This window comes from Odocoileus virginianus, chromosome 8 (assembly GCF_023699985.2).
Source record: "Odocoileus virginianus isolate 20LAN1187 ecotype Illinois chromosome 8, Ovbor_1.2, whole genome shotgun sequence".
In the NCBI taxonomy this organism is placed as follows: Eukaryota; Metazoa; Chordata; class Mammalia; order Artiodactyla; family Cervidae; genus Odocoileus; species Odocoileus virginianus.
The window spans coordinates 79825317-79843203 of record NC_069681.1 but is presented as its reverse complement, the minus strand read 5'-3'; the positions used below and the strand labels follow the sequence as shown (position 1 = coordinate 79843203).

The 17887-nt window shown below is 36.3% G+C and overlaps 1 protein-coding gene across 7 annotated transcripts in view; it reads right to left on the bottom strand.

Annotated features, from left to right (window-relative positions):
• The window catches only part of NBEA (neurobeachin), a 642892-nt gene that overhangs the window by 430999 nt on the left and 194006 nt on the right, over nucleotides 1-17887 (bottom strand). For all 7 annotated transcript variants that reach the window (XM_070471793.1, XM_070471794.1, XM_070471796.1 and 4 more), the window contains exons 18-24: nucleotides 11435-11543; nucleotides 9557-9638; nucleotides 9210-9333; nucleotides 8161-8353; nucleotides 4801-5817; nucleotides 2687-2904; nucleotides 192-345 (exon numbers count right to left, since the gene is read on the bottom strand). In XM_070471793.1, coding sequence (XP_070327894.1) covers nucleotides 192-345; nucleotides 2687-2904; nucleotides 4801-5817; nucleotides 8161-8353; nucleotides 9210-9333; nucleotides 9557-9638; nucleotides 11435-11543 — 1897 coding nt within the window. The remainder of the gene's footprint in view (nucleotides 1-191; nucleotides 346-2686; nucleotides 2905-4800; nucleotides 5818-8160; nucleotides 8354-9209; nucleotides 9334-9556; nucleotides 9639-11434; nucleotides 11544-17887) is intronic.

Genomic DNA, 17887 nt, shown 5'->3' with positions numbered 1-17887 from the left:
ACAGCTGAAATCCAACACTGACAATTAAGAAGTGAGAATATAAATGTATGTAATTTCAAATTATATGGTTAAAAAGTGTTCTCAGGTGAACAAGTCTTGTTAAAATCCATGTTTATAGTATAGAACGCCACTGATATGCTCTGATAATGTAATTATAAAACGTAACCACTAGATGGAGTCAAAGTACTTACAGTTGGTGATGTAGCAGCAGAGAGCAAAGGTAGAATTCCTCCACAAGCAATGATGATGTTGTCTACCATTTGGGAAATGAGGTGAATTGTGTTATGTACAAAAATAATATTTTCATTGCTATTGACAAAATCCATTACAGACTTTGTGGAATGGCTAAAATAGCAGAAAGACAAAACACAAATGAACATTTCCTTGGTTTAAGAATAAAAAGTTTACAACTTATTTTTAATGTCATTTTTTAAGTGAAAAATAAGAGCTAGGCAAATTTAAAATGCAGTCATTAGAAAAGAAAATAATTTACAACAATTTAGATGTCATATTACAAAAACCAGCATTCATCTCATCATGGATTTTTTTGTGAGTCCAAGCATATTAACTTGTTATTTTGTTTCTGCTTAAAACACTACAGAGTATTAATTCGATTCAAAGACACAGGACTAGGTCAATGAATTTGGCTAAAACACTTATTTTTGCCAAAAGCTAGTTGTTTGGTATTGAAAAGCAGAGGAAGTGGATAGTTAGCTGACAAACTGTTGTATCACCAGACCACAGCTCCAGCTTTGACCAGACATATTGAAAACGTATACTGCTAGTCACAGAAGTTACATGATAGGGCAGCATAAATGAGTCCGTAAAAATTCAAGTACTTACTGCATAAAAAATGGAAAAGCCCTCAAAAGCCAGCAGGGCAGCTTTGCCATACAAAACACACAATACGGATTCCCAAAAAAGCACACACACTGCTTCCGTCTGATTGTCAGTCAGGAACATGAACTGTTCTCTAACAGGAAAAACTCTACTCCATGGTCAAACTTAAGTCAGTGATTCTAACCTTTTTAGAATTGCAAGACATCATCTATTATATCTTAGATCTCAGGATGTCTTCTCATGTCCTAAAAACTAAAGTGCTATCTATCTTTTAAACTTTTTAAAAAATTTGTTAAATTACACAAAATTATGACTGGGGAATTTTATGAGAGTCCATGACATAAAGCACAGAAAGACACACACAGTATGTTAAGAGAAGGAAAGTTGAGTATCACTTACTCAGCGGCTACTAAAATATAACAGGTAGTAAATTATATGTCTCTCCACACATTGATATTCATGTTAATAGTAATGCATTTCATGGCATTCCAGCCTCCTTATTTACCACCCCCCTAGGTAATTTAGCATGTAACATTAGTAATGGAAAGACCATTGCTTCTATCACGGAAGTAGACTAAGGACAAATTGACCAAATAAAATCAGAACTAAAAACTGTCTATGGCAGACGCTGATTACTTCTGTAAAGTTATTTCTTTTTCCCTGCTAATGTGATCTAGATTTTGTTCTATTGCTGAGCTACATCAGGTACAGGAAAGATTGGTTTCACCACAGCTACTGTGCTTGTGAGCAGTATTGCCTTGTGGAGGCCAATCATTATAATCCCATTCCTGTCTGCTGGTCATCAACTTAGAGAAAGCATATGATCCAGCTGTCACATGAGGTATCAATCAATAGGGAATTTTATGAGGGGCTTCACTTCGAAAAAGTAGAAGAACAGAATCAAGAGGAAGTGGAGGAGAAGAAAAAGTAGAGAGAGGAGGAGGAAAAAAGACACAAGGAAGAAGAGGAAGGAGAGTGGGGTGAGAGCAGGAGCACAGTCCTGCCTTCTAGTTGAGGGAAGCCTCTTAGGTTGAATTGATCCTGGGAGCCGAAGCAACCACCTTGAATCTTAGAAGGATGACCAAGAAAAGCAAACGAAGTTATTTGTGTGTTGTGAATATTGTGCCCCTGATTTTCTGAATCGCTGATGGGAGGGTATTGCTATGTACAGCCAACCACTTCCTAATTTATCTGCATGAACATATGACATCTCAAAACTGATTAATTTGCTGCATATGTGCTATTACAAAATAAAATTGGAAGTGAGGCAAGGTAATTTTAACATTTATGTAGGCTTGTTTTCTTTTTGAGAATTATTTAAACTGAAAAACATAACTGAACTGCTTTTCTATGTTGTTTTCTTTAAATGATTATATCTGAAATGATGTCCACTTACCACTTAAACAGTACAAGCTCTAAAAATGATGTCATAGTGATTTAAAAATTTTAGCACTATATGTTAAATCTTATTACCAAGAATAAATGTAGTATATGACATTAATTTTAACATTAAAAGATAAAATGTAGAAATTTATCTGAACCAGTATTAAACCTTTTTTTGTTTTACTCTCTTTTGTATATAGAATAGGTGATGCCAGATTTCAAAGTTTTGCTTTTTAATTAATTTAAGCCTAAATTCTTGATTAGTTTTTAATGTGAACCACCCCAGGTCATAACTCTTATGAAAATATTTATGTTTCTACAGAAACTTCAATGTTCTTTTTAATACATTTGTGAGATTTTTAATGATATAATTTACTTAATAATCAGGTGATTCCACTAATCTAAAATAGTCATTTTTCCCCCACTGAAAGTAGTCTTTTTTATAGAAAAGAAATATTTCTACCTCCTCCAAACATGTACATCTGTTTCTAATGCAAATAGCAAATCGGTGAGAAGTCGCTGGTGCATTGGAGACCATTTAAACTCAGGAATACGGAACATCGTAGTGCGTGGACCTGGGCTGAACTGGCGCCGCTGTTCCTCTGTCATTGGCATTCCTCGAAATCCTAAATCAACTCGGAGATCTCTGTCTTGTTGTGTGATAGACCGACCCTGAACAGCCTAGATATGGAAAAGATGGACTTTTGTATAGTGCAAAAGAAATGTCTGATTCCAAAATGAAAACAGTTAAGTATAGTTAAGTGAGCAAAGCTTTTGCATATGACTTTAATAGGTTACTATATCTGCTTTTATCATTCACCTGGTGATTGCTTGCACAGGAGGTTTTCTGAGAAGAAAAGGATACTATTATTATTTTTATTTTATTATGTTTCAGAAACTAGGCAAGGCAATCCAATACTTAAGTTTAACATCAAAGTTCACGCTGAAAACCACGTCCTCTTTAGCCCTCTTTCAGTTTTTACATTAGACCACATTCCTTCTTTATGAAAGTGAGCAAATATTCAAAGTGAAAAATACTGGATATATGTCATCAACTAACTATAATCAGAAACACAAGATTAAAAGAAACATTACTTGAACAGATTCAAGTTAACTTCAAAGTGTATTTCACTTACAATATTTCAATTGAGAAAAACAAATGCTTTTATAATTTAGAAAACTAGATAAAGGTCTGTGAACTCAGAGTGAAAACCAGGCAAACCTAGTATTATTAAGTTCAGTAAACAATGTACCATGGTTTCCTTTATTTTAAACTTGGGCTTAATTGAGCATTTTCATCTCTCTGCTAATTATCACGGTAGCACAACTGCCACAAAAATGGAAACTGGTAGTATTTAATAGGAAATAAATAAAAATACCTTTTCCATATACAGAATATATTTTCAAAGATTCTTATTTGAATACAAAGACACTAGTGAGGTACAGTTTACTCTAACATAATGCTAATGGACACATGCTAAATTATTCTTTGATGATATTAAAAGGTGAATAGAAAACCCAGGCAACAGCAACGAAAACCAAGTCACTTAAGGGTAAAAGTTTCTTCAACTGTTAAACATAAGGTATTATTTAGTGGTAAGTATATACTCAAAGCTCAATAATTAAAATTCATATCAGAAAACATCATCTGTTTCTAGCTTTAGTATGGTGAGGCCCAACTGCAGCACTAACACTTCCTCACTACCAAGCCTGAGAGTCTTTAATTTTCCCATACAAATCCCCATACATGTGTCTATAAGGAAAACTCTCACTGCTAATAACTGCAAATTTTCTCAGCCATGTTGTCTACCTCACAGGGTTGCTGTGAGGATTAAATCTGAAAACATATGGCACAGTGCCTGGAACACAGTAATCAAGTGAAAGTCGCTCAGTTATACCCAATGACTCTTTATGACCCCATCGACTGTAGTCCATGGAATTCTCCAGGCCAGAATACTAAAGTGGGTAGTCTTTCCCTTCTCCGGGTGATTTTCCCAACCCAGGATTCAAACAAGGTCTCCCACATTGTAGGCTAATTCTTTACCTGCCGAGTTACAAGGGAAGCCCGAAACATAGTAAGCACTTGATAAATAACAGTTCCCTTTTCCCTTTCCTGTTCATTTCATTAATCAGTTTAATATGGCCTCCAAGTCCTCTTCTCTATAATCACAGAACAGGGTTGGGCTTGAAACTTAAAAGGTTAAAATTAATCAAGTATTCAGAATGAAGATCTTGAGTACAAATGTGTAAATGTAATCACAGAGTCAGAAAATATCCAAACTGGTAGAGACCTTAAAAGTCATGTTTCAATCTGGCACAAGCTCTTGCACCATAAGGGAAAATTCAGGCCCAGAGAGGTTGAGCAAAGTTATACACACAGAACGTGGTAGGGGTGGATATATGATTCAGATATTTTGAATTTATTTTATATGTAAACCCACACCACTCAATTCCATAAATTATTCTTCTACCACAATTAAGTATAAACATGCTGTGACTGGTAAGAAACTATTCTGCTTTGGTGCTAACAACTCCGTATGTCTTCAATGCATTTTGAGCACATGAAGGGTAACTTACTTGCGTCGTGGCAGTGGTCTGGATTTTACGGATTTCCTTTCCTGACTCTTTGCCATCGTCAGATCTCTCAGTGTCTGAAATTATACTTCCTGCATCAACATTTGGTACAATTTTGCTACCAGAAGATTCCGTTTCCAGCGTTGTAGCGGTCATTTCAGCATATTCTAACCCTTTAGATGATGATGCTAAGTCTCTGTCAGAAATACTGCTCATTCCATCTGAAGTGGTATGGATTTTGAACTCTTTTTCTTCTATTATACTTGATGTACAAGTCAAGTCAACACTACCAGTCATGTGAGCAAGCAATCCAAGATCATCACCAACACCAAGATGTACTTGAGTGTCCTGAATATTTGGAATAATGTGATTGCTAGAAAGTTCAGGAAGGAGTTTCTCCTCCTGCTTGGGTATTTTATCAAAGAGAAATGATGTGCTACTGTTGGGAAGTTCATCCTTATCATCTGCTAATGTTATCAATGGACCGTTATCCTTTTCTTCATTTTTTTTAATAATACCAACACTTCCATGTACATTGTTCTGGAGTTTCTCAACAGCAGCACTATATACATTATCCAACAAAGACTCAACCTCCACAAGAGCACCATTCTCTCCACCTACTAAAGTCTCTGGTGATAAATCCATATCATCAAGCTTCACTTCTGTTGCTTCCACTTTCTCTGCTTTTATGTCAACTAAAAGATCATGTACTTCCACATGCACACCACTTCCTGGTCTATCTGAATTTCCAAGAATATCATCGGGCACTTTTGTTGACATGAGCAAGTCTCTCGTGTCTGTGCTGACAGGGTAATCTGTCTCACTTTCTGGGCTCTGGCTTTGTGAGAGGTCCTCTATCTCTCGAATTTCCATTCCACCTTTTGCGCCTGTTGTCTGTGATGAGAGACCAGATATGGTGCTCACATTTCCCTTCTTTCCCTTTTTAATGTTTTCCTCCTCTTGTCTCTGATATTCTTCATACATTTTGGCTAGGTATTCCTTATGTGCTTCATAAGTGACCTTAGAAATGGGTAAAGAAAACATTTAAAGGCATTTTTGTACATGTTAAAAGAAAAAAATGATATAAACTTATGATAATAGCAAAAATGGTATCAGTAATTTTAAGGTATCAAATATATATTAATAATCCTAAGACAAAGGCTTAACTTCATCAAGTAATCAGAATATCATCAAAATAGTCATATATGACTTACTATATGATTTGTCAACACACAGACAAACTAGCATTAAAGATTTAAATAAAATGGTATCTTTAAGTGAAGTATTTCAATGTTACCCCAGTTAATATGCCAGCTGAACTCCTACATATTTCATTTATTTGAGCTAAATCAGAGTTGGCTAATAATACACAATACCCAAAGTATCATGGCGTGCGTGTGTGTGTGTGTGTGTGTGTGTGTGTATCAGTCACTCAGTCATGTCCGACTCTTTGCAGCCCCATGGACTGAAGTCCCCTGTCCATGGGGTTTCCCAGGCAAGCACACTGGAATGGCTTGCCATTTCCTTCTCCAGGGGATCTTTCCCACCCAGGCAGCGAACCCAGGTCTCCTTCACTGCAGGCAGATCCTTTACTGTCTGAGCCACCAGGGAAGCCCAAAGGACTATCACTACCTCAGTATTCACTGTATATTAAAACAAAGTGTGTCTGTTGCAACCAGTGAGGTCAAAAAATAACACATATTTACAAATATATAGTCATAAAATGTTAAAACACTGTATCTTTATATAGGCTACTTTGTTACTTTATATAGTCTTGTTTAGGAATAATCAGTACACAGTGTAGCTAGATATATATATTTCTCACACAAAGACTTGCAATGAGTTTTCCCATAAAACACTAATATCAAACTTATTAATGCAATGATGAAAATGAGGTGCTGAAATATTATACAATATAAATTTATAACAGAAATAAAGGTCTTTAAAATTTTTAATGTTTAAAATCCTATAGACACATATGATATTAATTTATATTTAAAATGACAGTATAATAGAATTTAAGGTTGAGATCTTGCTTTGAGGATTACCTTAATATAAAACCCCTTAATTTTACAGAAAAAAAATCAAGTCCCCAAAGCAGAGCTTAGCAAATTATGGCCCATGGATCAAATCAGCTTATTTTCTGTTTGGAATACAGCCATGTTCAAACTTTACATATTGTCTATGGCTATTTTCACAATGCATGACAGAGTTGAGTAGTTACATCAGAGGATGCACAGCCAACAAAGCCTAATAACCATTGTGCAAAGGGATTAAATGACTTTCCTAGGCTATGATTTTTCCAGCGGTCATGTATGGATGTGAGAGTTGGACTGTGAAGAAAGCTGAGTGCTGAAAAATTGATGCTTTTGAACTATGGTGTTGGAGAAGACTCTTGAGAGTCCCTTGGACTGCAAGGAGATCCAATCAGTCCATCCTAAAGGAGATCAGTCCTGGGTGTTCATTGGAAGGACTGATGCTGAAGTTGAAACTCTAGTACTTTTGCCACCTCATGTGAAGGACTGGCTCATTGGAAAAGACCCTGATGCTGCGAGGGTTTGGGGGCAGGAGGAGAAGGGGACGACAGAGGATGAGATGGCTGGATGGCATCACCGAATCGATGGACTTGAGTTTGAGTAAACTCCGGGAGTTGGTGATGGACAGGGAGGCCTGGCATGCTGCGATTCATGGGGTCGCAAAGACTCGGAAACGACTGAGTGACTCAACTGAACTGAACTGAATGCCACAAAATTGAACTGTGGCAGAGATTGGATCAAAAGCCAACTTCTGACACCTATGCTTTTCCTGTAACACCACCACATGATGAGAAATCTTAACTGAACTTCTGTACTCTAATATGTACATATTCTAAATTTGAATTCACTACTTCCCTTTCCCCCAAATCAGACAATATTTAAAATATACACAAACATTGATTCTTAGGATTAAAAATAAAGATAATGCAATTAAGAACAACACTAAACTTAAGTACTTCAAAACTATTTATTATTCACTTAGAAATAAAAACAATTTCCAATTGAGAAAGGCTTAAAAAGTATATATCATACTCTATTTCATGAAACATTCTTAGAAGACCCAGTACAGATGTTTGAGTTAAAAGACTCAGACATAAGTTCCCAGATATCCTATAAAACATATGTGCGGGTCACATCTAAAGTGCAAAATTTAATTATAACAAGACCCCTAAAATATAGAGAAAAACAGAAACAGAATAGAAAGAAAATTGATAAAGGAAATCAGCCATAATGCAAGATGCCCACAAGATGGCGCCAAGAGAGTGTTTACAGACTTTTAATACACAGCTGAAACCCTGGTGATGTAAAATGTTAAATCCCTTGTTACCTTGGAATGGGCTATTGAGAGTGTATCCACCCAGACTCTCCAGCCTCCCCATTCATATTTTATGGCATGATACAAAAGAATCCGGAAGATATTGTAAACCATCTCTGTGATCTTCTGTTCCTCAGAATTTTTAGGATTGATATAGCCAAGAGAAAACATCCAATCTTGCCACACTGAACACTGCAATAAGCATCTTGTCAGGGAGCGGTGGGGGAGGGGGGAGAAACTCATTAAAAATTCTTAGATTATATTAGAACTTACTATTTAAGATAAATAGCGAAATATGATCTGACTTAGGTAAACCAAGGTATACAGTTATTCTGCACATTTAATATTCTAACCTGGAATGACTTTCTCCATTTTTCTACCTAGATAAATCCATATTATAATTTAAAATTGTTTTCCCAACTCTTCCAGTTAGATTAGTTACTGTTTCCCTACTCCCTCATCACATGTAGCACTCACAATGCACTTAACATATTATAAATTAATCATTTCACTGTTATCTTTTCCACTAAACCATACCAAATAAGATGTACACCAAGACAACCTGTGCAGCACAGTGCTTTATACATGGCAGACAGTCAATCAATATTTGTTAAATGTAACACTCATGCAGCAACCACGGTTCCAAACTGCACCCCATGTCCTAGCCAACCAATTTCAAACTACATGACAATAATCAGTTATCAGACCACCTTAAGAAAAGCATAGATGATCTGAGCCAATCCAACATAATTTCATTTAAAGTACTGTTGGTGGTAGACAACGACCAGGAAAAGGAATTGTACATTTTAAACAAGGGGTTTGAGGTATGTATATTCATATATACAATTAAAATATATTACCCATAAAGTTAAATAAAATTATATAAAAATAAATGAAAGTAATCAAACTATACCAAAGAGACATAAATGCCTTTTCTAATGATTAAAAGCATTAGCAATATAGGATATGTAAATTTTTTCTTTGCAAGAGACTGAAAATAATGGAGAGAAAATAAGATTAGTCATAGGATAAAGCTTTGTTATAGCATTCAAACTACTCACCTTCTATTTTCTCGGCTGTTACTGAAAAGTTTTATCATATCAGATAAAAATAAACGACGGACTTCCATGAGTTCTGCACTTGGTGTAGAGTTTTTCAACAAAGTTGCCACCACTTTAAGAATCACTGAAAACAAAAGTTACAGTAAAGATTTATAACTGCATCATATTTTCTGCTCAAATAGTATTTACTGATTTTCAACTAAATGCTTAGCATGATGGTAGGCGAGTTGTAAATGTTGTAAGTTAAACTATAAATGCCATACCGACTCAGGTGGTTAGGAAAAGTTTTGATTTAGTTTCACATGTTACCATGTTACTACTGCATTAAAGAATTGCTCTTTGCTCACTTGGATTCTGAATTTTCACTGTAGAATCCGGCTCTGGATGTGGTTTGTGTACAACTTGAGTACATACTTGCTCTGTCAAAATCTAAAAGACAGAATTTGAATTGAATTTAGAAAATAAATTCATAATTGCAAATTATAGATATACAAAGAATCTGCAAAAAATGTCTATTTGTTCAAATCAAAAGAAATATATCTTTTAAAGGGTCTTCCAGTAGATTCCACATACTTCTAAACTCTTTTAACTCTACAGTCTTCAAATTTTGTTTGTTACAGATACAGACAAAACTAAAGCCAGTATCTATAGAAGGAAAGATTCATTAGGAATTCCGAGAACAAATTCTGTTTGAAATCACTTTTCAGTGCACATCTTTAAAACATTTAAACTGGGGGCTGTAAACATTTGACTGTTATTTTGTCATTAAAAAAAAAAAAAAACTTAGAAAATCAGTAAATAAGAAAATAATGTCTGAGCCTGGATCCCAACTTCAAATGAAGAACAATAAAGAAAAAATCTTTATAAAAAATGTGGCTCATTGTCATTAACCAATGAGTTTTTTTTTAAGTTTTAATTAATTTATTTATCTTTGGCTGCACTGGGTGTTTGTTGCTGCATGTGGGCTTTCTCTAGTTGCGGTAAGCAGGGGCTACTCTTCATTGCGGTGCCTGGGCTTCTCATTCCAGTGCTTCTTTTGTTGCAGAGCATGGGCAGTAGGTGCCCAGACTTTAGGAGTTGCAGCCCATGGGCCCTAGAGTGTAGGCTCAGTAGCTGTGGAGCATGGGCTTAGTTACTCCAAGGCGTGTGGGATCTTCTAGGACCAGGAATCGAACCCATGTCCCTGGCATTGTAAGGCAATTCTTAACCAATGGACCACCAGGGAAGTCCCCCAATGAGTTTTTCTGTTACACTTCTTTTAAGTAAGAAGAAATTGCCAATGTTGACCATATAAAGGAAAGACAGAATTCTATAACTTTTATTGACTTTTCTACTAGCACCCAAGCTCTATGAGTGCAGGATTTCTATGCATCCTTTTCACTGCTACATTCCTAGCAATTAGCAAAGTGCCTAACACACTGCCCATAGTCAATAAACATTTGTCACAGTGAAGAATGAATAATCATATAGAAATTATGGATATATGAATTTTCACTGTATTTTAGGCTATACCCTGTGTTTACCTCTTTTCTTGTATATATTAAAAAACCCAATGAAATTATATTTAATAATGATATCACTTTATATTATGACTTAGTTTCATGATTTAGGTTCACACACTGAGTTTTGAATGAAACTTTCTAAATAGTTCAACCTAAAGTAATATAGAAAACTTTGAGGAAACTATACAAATTACTTGAGAGCTTAGGTATACATAGCTACTTATAAAAGTTGGGGATGGAGAGTAAAATAATCAAGAGACAGGGATGGCCTTACAGATCAGAAAAAGATCATGACATCCAGCAGTGGCATTTTTCTTACATTTCTGCTCAGACTTAAAAACAAGAAAGAAGATAGAACATTTACTTAAGTGTACTATAAATGTGTATCAAAAAGATACTGACTGAAAATTAAAAATAACCTACTGTTATTAAAATAATAAATATAGGGCAAAAGCAACCCTGTCTTCACGCTCATACTTTTATTGAAACAAACACTTTGTTGCTTAAATACTCAAACAAAAGGCCTAGGCACAACATAGGAAGACTGGCAAGTAATTGTACATGGATATGTTTTAAAACAAAGTTTTTAAAAATGTAACTATGTGTTCATTATTTTTTAAGAATTACTACCTTTTTAGATTAAATGACCAACTACTACTTCAATCACATAGAGTTTCCACTGCATACGTTTAAAATTCTCATCACACATTTAAAAAATTTTACCTCATAAAGTGTGTTGTATGTGGTGACAGTCACAGTGTTTGTATGCAACATCAGCCTTTCTCCAAGAAGAGTGAAAAGGCTGTGGGTATGCATGATTTCAACTTTTCTTCTGAAGAAAAAGGGGGAAAAACATAATACTATTAAACACACTGGATTTTCTAACCATATGACTTTAGGATAAGTAGTAAAATCTATAAGCAGATACAGAATTACAGAAGTAGTTATGTTTACTTACTTTCATCTTCTAAAATAAATGACAGTTTATAGCATAGCTGCCTTCTAAATTACCAAGACTACTATTTAAACACTTCTCGAAACATCTGCACAAAACTGAAATGTTAGGTATACAAATTACAAAATATTATGTAAATGTTGACAGCTGTAATTTTCAAATTTCTAATAACTATTTAGGAGTTATTTTATTATGCTAAATTATTGGTTTAACACACAGAGCACAAATTTTTCAAAACCTTTCTGTCCAAATTCTATGAAATAATCTATGTAAAACTTTAATAACAAAAATTTTAAATTATGGTTAAAAATGAATACAAAGCAAATAATTTGGCAGAAGTAAAGGAAATTCATTACTGCCTATATTTGTGGCTCATTTAACTGCTGGGCTCATTTAACTGCTCCCCCAACAAATTCACACCTAGAATTTTTGTTGTTGATCAGTTGCTAAGTGCTGTCCAACTCTTTGCAACCCCATGGACTGCAGCACAGCTCTATTAGAGACCTCCTGGAACACTTAGCTTGAGCCCAGGGAATTACTACTCACCTCTTATTCACATTACTTTCTTACAGGTCTGGAACTGGATCTTTTTGGCTCTAAACCCTCAGTATCTCATTTCTTACATTGATTTTCCTTGTTGTTTGGATTTGGCAACTATGACATAAACTGACTAGATAACCACCAAACTTTTGTTCTTTTTTTCCTGAGCCCATAGCTGTACTGTAACGCTAGTCTCTACTGCAGCTACGTGTGGCCACTAGACTGAGTTCTAGTCAATGGAATTTGAGCAGAAAGTCTGTGGGTCATTTTTAGGTCTAGCCCACAGAAAAAACTCTTCCCCACAGAAGCAATACAGAAGCTTTACGATAAGGACGAAGAGGTACCAGATGAAAGGAGCATCGCTTGAAGAAATCACCTACTGAGGACACCCACTTGGCTCTTAAGTTAATAAAAAAGAAACTACTAGTGTGGTGAGTTACTAAAACTTCACTGTCTGTAACAGGAGCTTTCACCATCTTCATCAATATAGAAATCAAATAACGAACCATTTATCTGGACACCACTCACCTGGAAATCCTCGCCTCCACAATACACAACACAAAAGAGGCATGACAGTTGTTCCCCTCACCCAATCCTCCTCAGCCCAGAAGGAAAAACAGCAGAATTACCTAAACCCAAGAGGCAGCTAGGGCAAGTGTCTATAGGGCAAGTGTCTAACGGCTATGTTTGCAAAACAAATAAGACTGGGAAGTCAAATGGTTTTATTTATGTCAGGACAGATGGATATTACAGGATTACCAAGGGGGAGACTTTGGTCTCTTCCAATTCAAGCCACACCTAAGGAAAGGAAGTCAGGCACTTTCATTTGTTCCTGGTCAGGAAAACACAAATGCCAATATATATCCCTTGATATATCTTCTGACACACAGAACTGGTTAAATGAGGCTATCTGAAAGTTGGGGCAGCCTCTTAACTGTGACACACAATTTCAGCTACTGAAGAAACGCATGCTCTTCTGATTGCCTCCTACAGTGCAAGTGCTTACACAGGGCCTTAACTCCAGCTCCTGGGGGACTTGACGAATACTGTGTTTACACCAGGGAAGAGACGAGACAGCTTCCTCTCGTAGTCTCCTTTTAAACAGTGCTCACCAATAAATGCTGCTGCATAGCAGTCAACATAAAGCCAAACACGGCATTCATCATTTCAGGCACAAAGTGGGTGCACTGGCCCTGGAAATCACAGGATTCTGTTTCCCACAGGACAGCTAACAAAGACCCAACTCTATGCATTCCGTTCAGAGAGGTTTCACTAGGGTAGGTATTCAGGGAACTAATATCTTGAACCTGCTTAACTTTAAGACGGAAATAGACTTCAGGTTGTATGATACATGCTACATTTTTTAAGAAATTAGAAACCCCTCTTAGAATGTGACTGGAGGACTTTACTTTCTCATCAGCAATGCATGAGGATTGCATTGTTGTTCTGCTTCTATTCAAACCAAATTATCTTCTATTTTTCATTGTGATTTCTTTTTATACCCAGAGGTCATTTAGAAGTGTGCTATTTACTTCATCTATTTACTTCACAAACCTTGTGATGAAAACATTTTCTTGTGGTGAAATCTATTCTCTTAGAAACCTTCAAATATACAATACAGTATTGTTAACTATAGTGACCATACTGTACACTTCATCCCCAGACCTCATGTATCTTACAACTGGAAGCTTGTACCTTTTGACCTCATCCACTCATTTCTCCTAGCCTCTACCCTGCAGGCTGTGGAAGTGCCCCATCTGTTCTCTATTTCTATGAGTTTGGTTTCTACAGATTCCACATACGAGTGAGATGACAAGAGTATTGGTCTTTCTCTGTCTGACTTATTTCACTTAGCATAGAGCCCTCAAGATCCATCAAAGTTGTGCCATATGACAGGATAGCCTTATTTTTATGCCTGGGTAATATTACACTTTATAAATAAAAGAACAGGGAAATCTACAACCTAACTGTCCATGTTTTCTTTATCTATTCATCCACAGATGAACATTTAGATTGTTTCCATGTTCTGGCTATTTGCAAATAATGCTGTAATGAACATGAGGGTACAGAAATCTCTTAGAGATTCTGATTTTAATCCCATTGGATATAGATTCCCAAAAGTGATATCACTGGACCATATGGTAGTTCTACTTTTAATTTCTTGAAGAATCTCCATAAAGTTTTCCATAGTGGATGCACCGATTTATACTCACACCAACAGTGGACATGGATTCTTTTCTTTGTACCTTTTACCTTTTTGATAACAGTCATTCTAACAGGTATGGCTTAGATTTGCATAGGAATATTGAGCACATTTTCATGTACTGTTGTATGCCTTCCTTGGAAAAATGTCTATTCACATCTTCTATTTCTAAATTGGGTTATTTGCTCCTAAGTTTATGAAGACTTTATATATTTTATATATTAATATCTTATCAGTGATATGATTTGCAAACATTTCTCCCATTCAGTAGGTTTCTTTTTCATATTGTTGAATTTCCTTTGCTGGACAGAAATTCTTTAGATTGATATAACTATTTATTTTTGCTTTTGTTGTCTAATCCATGTCTAAAACCACTGCCAAGACTGACTTCAAGGAGCTTACCGCCTATGTTTTCTGGTGTAATGCTCAAGTCTTTAATCCATCTTGAGTTATTTTTTTTTTTCATTTTGAGTTAACTTTTATCTAATGTGTAAGACAGAATTGCAGTTTCATACTTTGGCATTTGGTTTTCCAGTTTGCACAAACCTCTGCCCATAGTTCATCAGGCACTCTGTCTATCAGATCTAGTCCCTTAAAACGATTTCTCACTTTCACTTTATAATCAATCATAAGGGATTTGATTGAGGTCATAACTGAATGGTCTAGTGGTTTTTCCATACTTTCTTCAATTTAAGTCTGAATTTGGCAATAAGGAGTTCATGACCTGAGCCACAATCAGCTTCTGGTCTTGTTTTTGCTGACTGTACAGAGCTTCTCCATCTCTGGCTGCAAAGAAAATAATCAATCTGATTTCGGTGTTGGCCATTTGGTGATGTCTATGTGTAGAGTCTTCTCTTGTGTTGTTGGAAGAGGGTGTTGATCAAGACCATCCCCAAGAAAAAGAAATGCAAAAAACCTAAATGGCTGTCTGAGGAGGCCTTAAAAACAGCTGTGAAAAGAAGAGAAGCAAAAAGCAAAGGAAAAAAGGAAAGATATACCCACTTGAATGCAGAGTTCCAAAGAGTAGCAAGGACAGAAAAGAAAGCCTTCCTCAGTGATCAATGCAAAGAAATAGAGGAAAACAATAGAATGGTAAAGATTAGAGATCTCTTCAAGAATATTAGAGATACCAAGGGAAAATTTCATGCAAAGATGGGTTCAATAAAGGACAGAAATGGTATGGACCTAACAGAAGCAGAAGATATTAAGAAGAGGTGGCAAAAATACACACAAGAACTGTACAAAAAAGATCTTCATGACCCAGATAATAATGATGGTGTAATCACTAACCTAGAGCCAGACATCCTGGAATGTGAAGTCAAGTGGGCCTTAGGGAGCATCGCTATGAACAAAGCTAGTGGAGGTGATGGAATTCCAGTTGAGCTATTCCAAATCCTAAAAGACGATGTTGTAAAAGTGCTGCATTCAATATGCCACCAAATGTGGAAAACTCAGCAGTGGCCACAGGACTGGAAAAGGTCAGTTTTCATTCCAATCCCAAGAAAGGCAGTGCCAAAGAATGCTCAAACTACTGCACAAATGCACTCATCTCACAGGCTAGTAGAATAATGCTCAATATTCTCCAAGCTAGGCTTCAGCAATACATGAACCATGAGCTTCCAGATGTTCAAGCTGGTTTTAGAAAGAGCAGAGGAACCAGAGATCAAAAAGCCAACATCCACTGGATCATTGAAAGAGCAAGAGAGTTCCAGAAAAACATCTATTTCTGTTTTATTGACTATGCCAAAGCCTTTAACTGTAAGGATCACAATAAACTGTGGAAAATTCTGAAAGAGATGGGCATACCAGACCACCTGACCTGCCTCTTGAGAAATCTATACGCAGGTCAAGAAGCAACAGTTAGAACTGGACATGGAACAACGAACTGGTTCCAAATAGGAAAAGGAGTATGTCAAGGGCGTATATTTTCACCCTGCCTTATTTAACTTACATGTGGAGTACATCATCAGAAACGCTGGGCTGGAAGAAGCACAAGCTGGAATCAAGATTGCCAGGAGAAATATCAATAACCTCAGATATGCAGATGACACCATCCTTATGACAACAAGTGAAGAAGAACTAAAGAGGCTCTTGATGAAAGTGAAAGAGGAGAGTGAAAAAGTTGGCTTAAAGCTCAACCTTCAGAAAACTAAGATCATGGTATCCAGTCCCATCACTTCATGGCAAATAGATGCGGGAACAGAGGAGACAGTGTCTGACTTTATTTTGGGGGGCTCCAAAATCACTGCAGATGGTGACTGCAGCCATGAAATTAAAAGAGGCTTACTCCTTGGAAGGAAAGTTGTGACCAACCTAGACAGCATATTAAAAAGCAGAGACATTACTTTGCCAACAAAGGTCTGTCTAGTCAAGGCTACGGTTTTTCCATTAGTCATGTATGGATGTGGAACTATATGGAACTATATATGAACTATATGGATGGAGAGTTGAACTATAAAGAAAGCTGAGCACCAAAGAACTGATGCTTTTTGAACTGTGGTGTTGGAGAAGACTCTTGCGAGTCCCTTGGACTGCACGGAGATAAAACCAGTCAATCCTAAAGGAAATCAGTCCTGGATATTCATTGGAAGGACTGACGTTGAAACTGAAACTCCAATACTTTGGCCACCTGATGCAAAGAGTTGACTTATTTGAAAAAGACTCTGAGGTTGGGAAAGATGGAAGGAAGGCAGGAGGAGAAGGGGACGACAGGGCTGGATGGCATCACCGACTCAATGGACATGGGTTTGAGTAAACTCTGGGAGTTAGTGATGGACAGGGAGGCCTGGCGTGCTGCTGTCTATGGGGTTGCAAAGAGTCAGACACAACTGAGTGACTGAAATGAATTGAACTTGGTCCAGTTTTCCCATCATTTATTGCAGATATTATTTTTTTCTCATTGTTATGTCTTGGTTCCTTTGTCAAGAAGTAGTGGTCATGTGTGTCAGTTTATTTCTGGACTATTTTGTTCCATTGACTTATGTGTCTGTTTTTATGCTAAGACCATATGGTTTTGAAAACTGTATAAGTTTGGATTATAATCTAAAATCAGGAAATGTGATGCCTTCAGCTTTGCTCTTTCTCAAGACTGCTTTGGCTATTCAGTGTCTTCTGTGGTCCCATAAACATTTTAGAATTGTATGTCTATTTCTGTAAGAAAATGCCACTGTCATTTTGATAGCAACTGCATTCAATCTGTAGATCACTTTGGGTAGTACGTGCATTTTAACAAAATTGATTCTTCCAAACCATGAGCATGGTATATCTTTATCTTTGTCTATGTCTTCTTCAATTTTTATTTTTTCCTTATCAATGTCATAGTTTTCAGTATACAGATCTTTCAACTTCCTCGGTTAAACTTATTCCTAGGTATTTTATTCTATGAAATCTTTCATTCTTTCTATACATACTTAACCTCCTTTCCTATTTGTCATCTTTATTTCTAGATGCTCCTTATACATATTTCTTCTAGTTCACC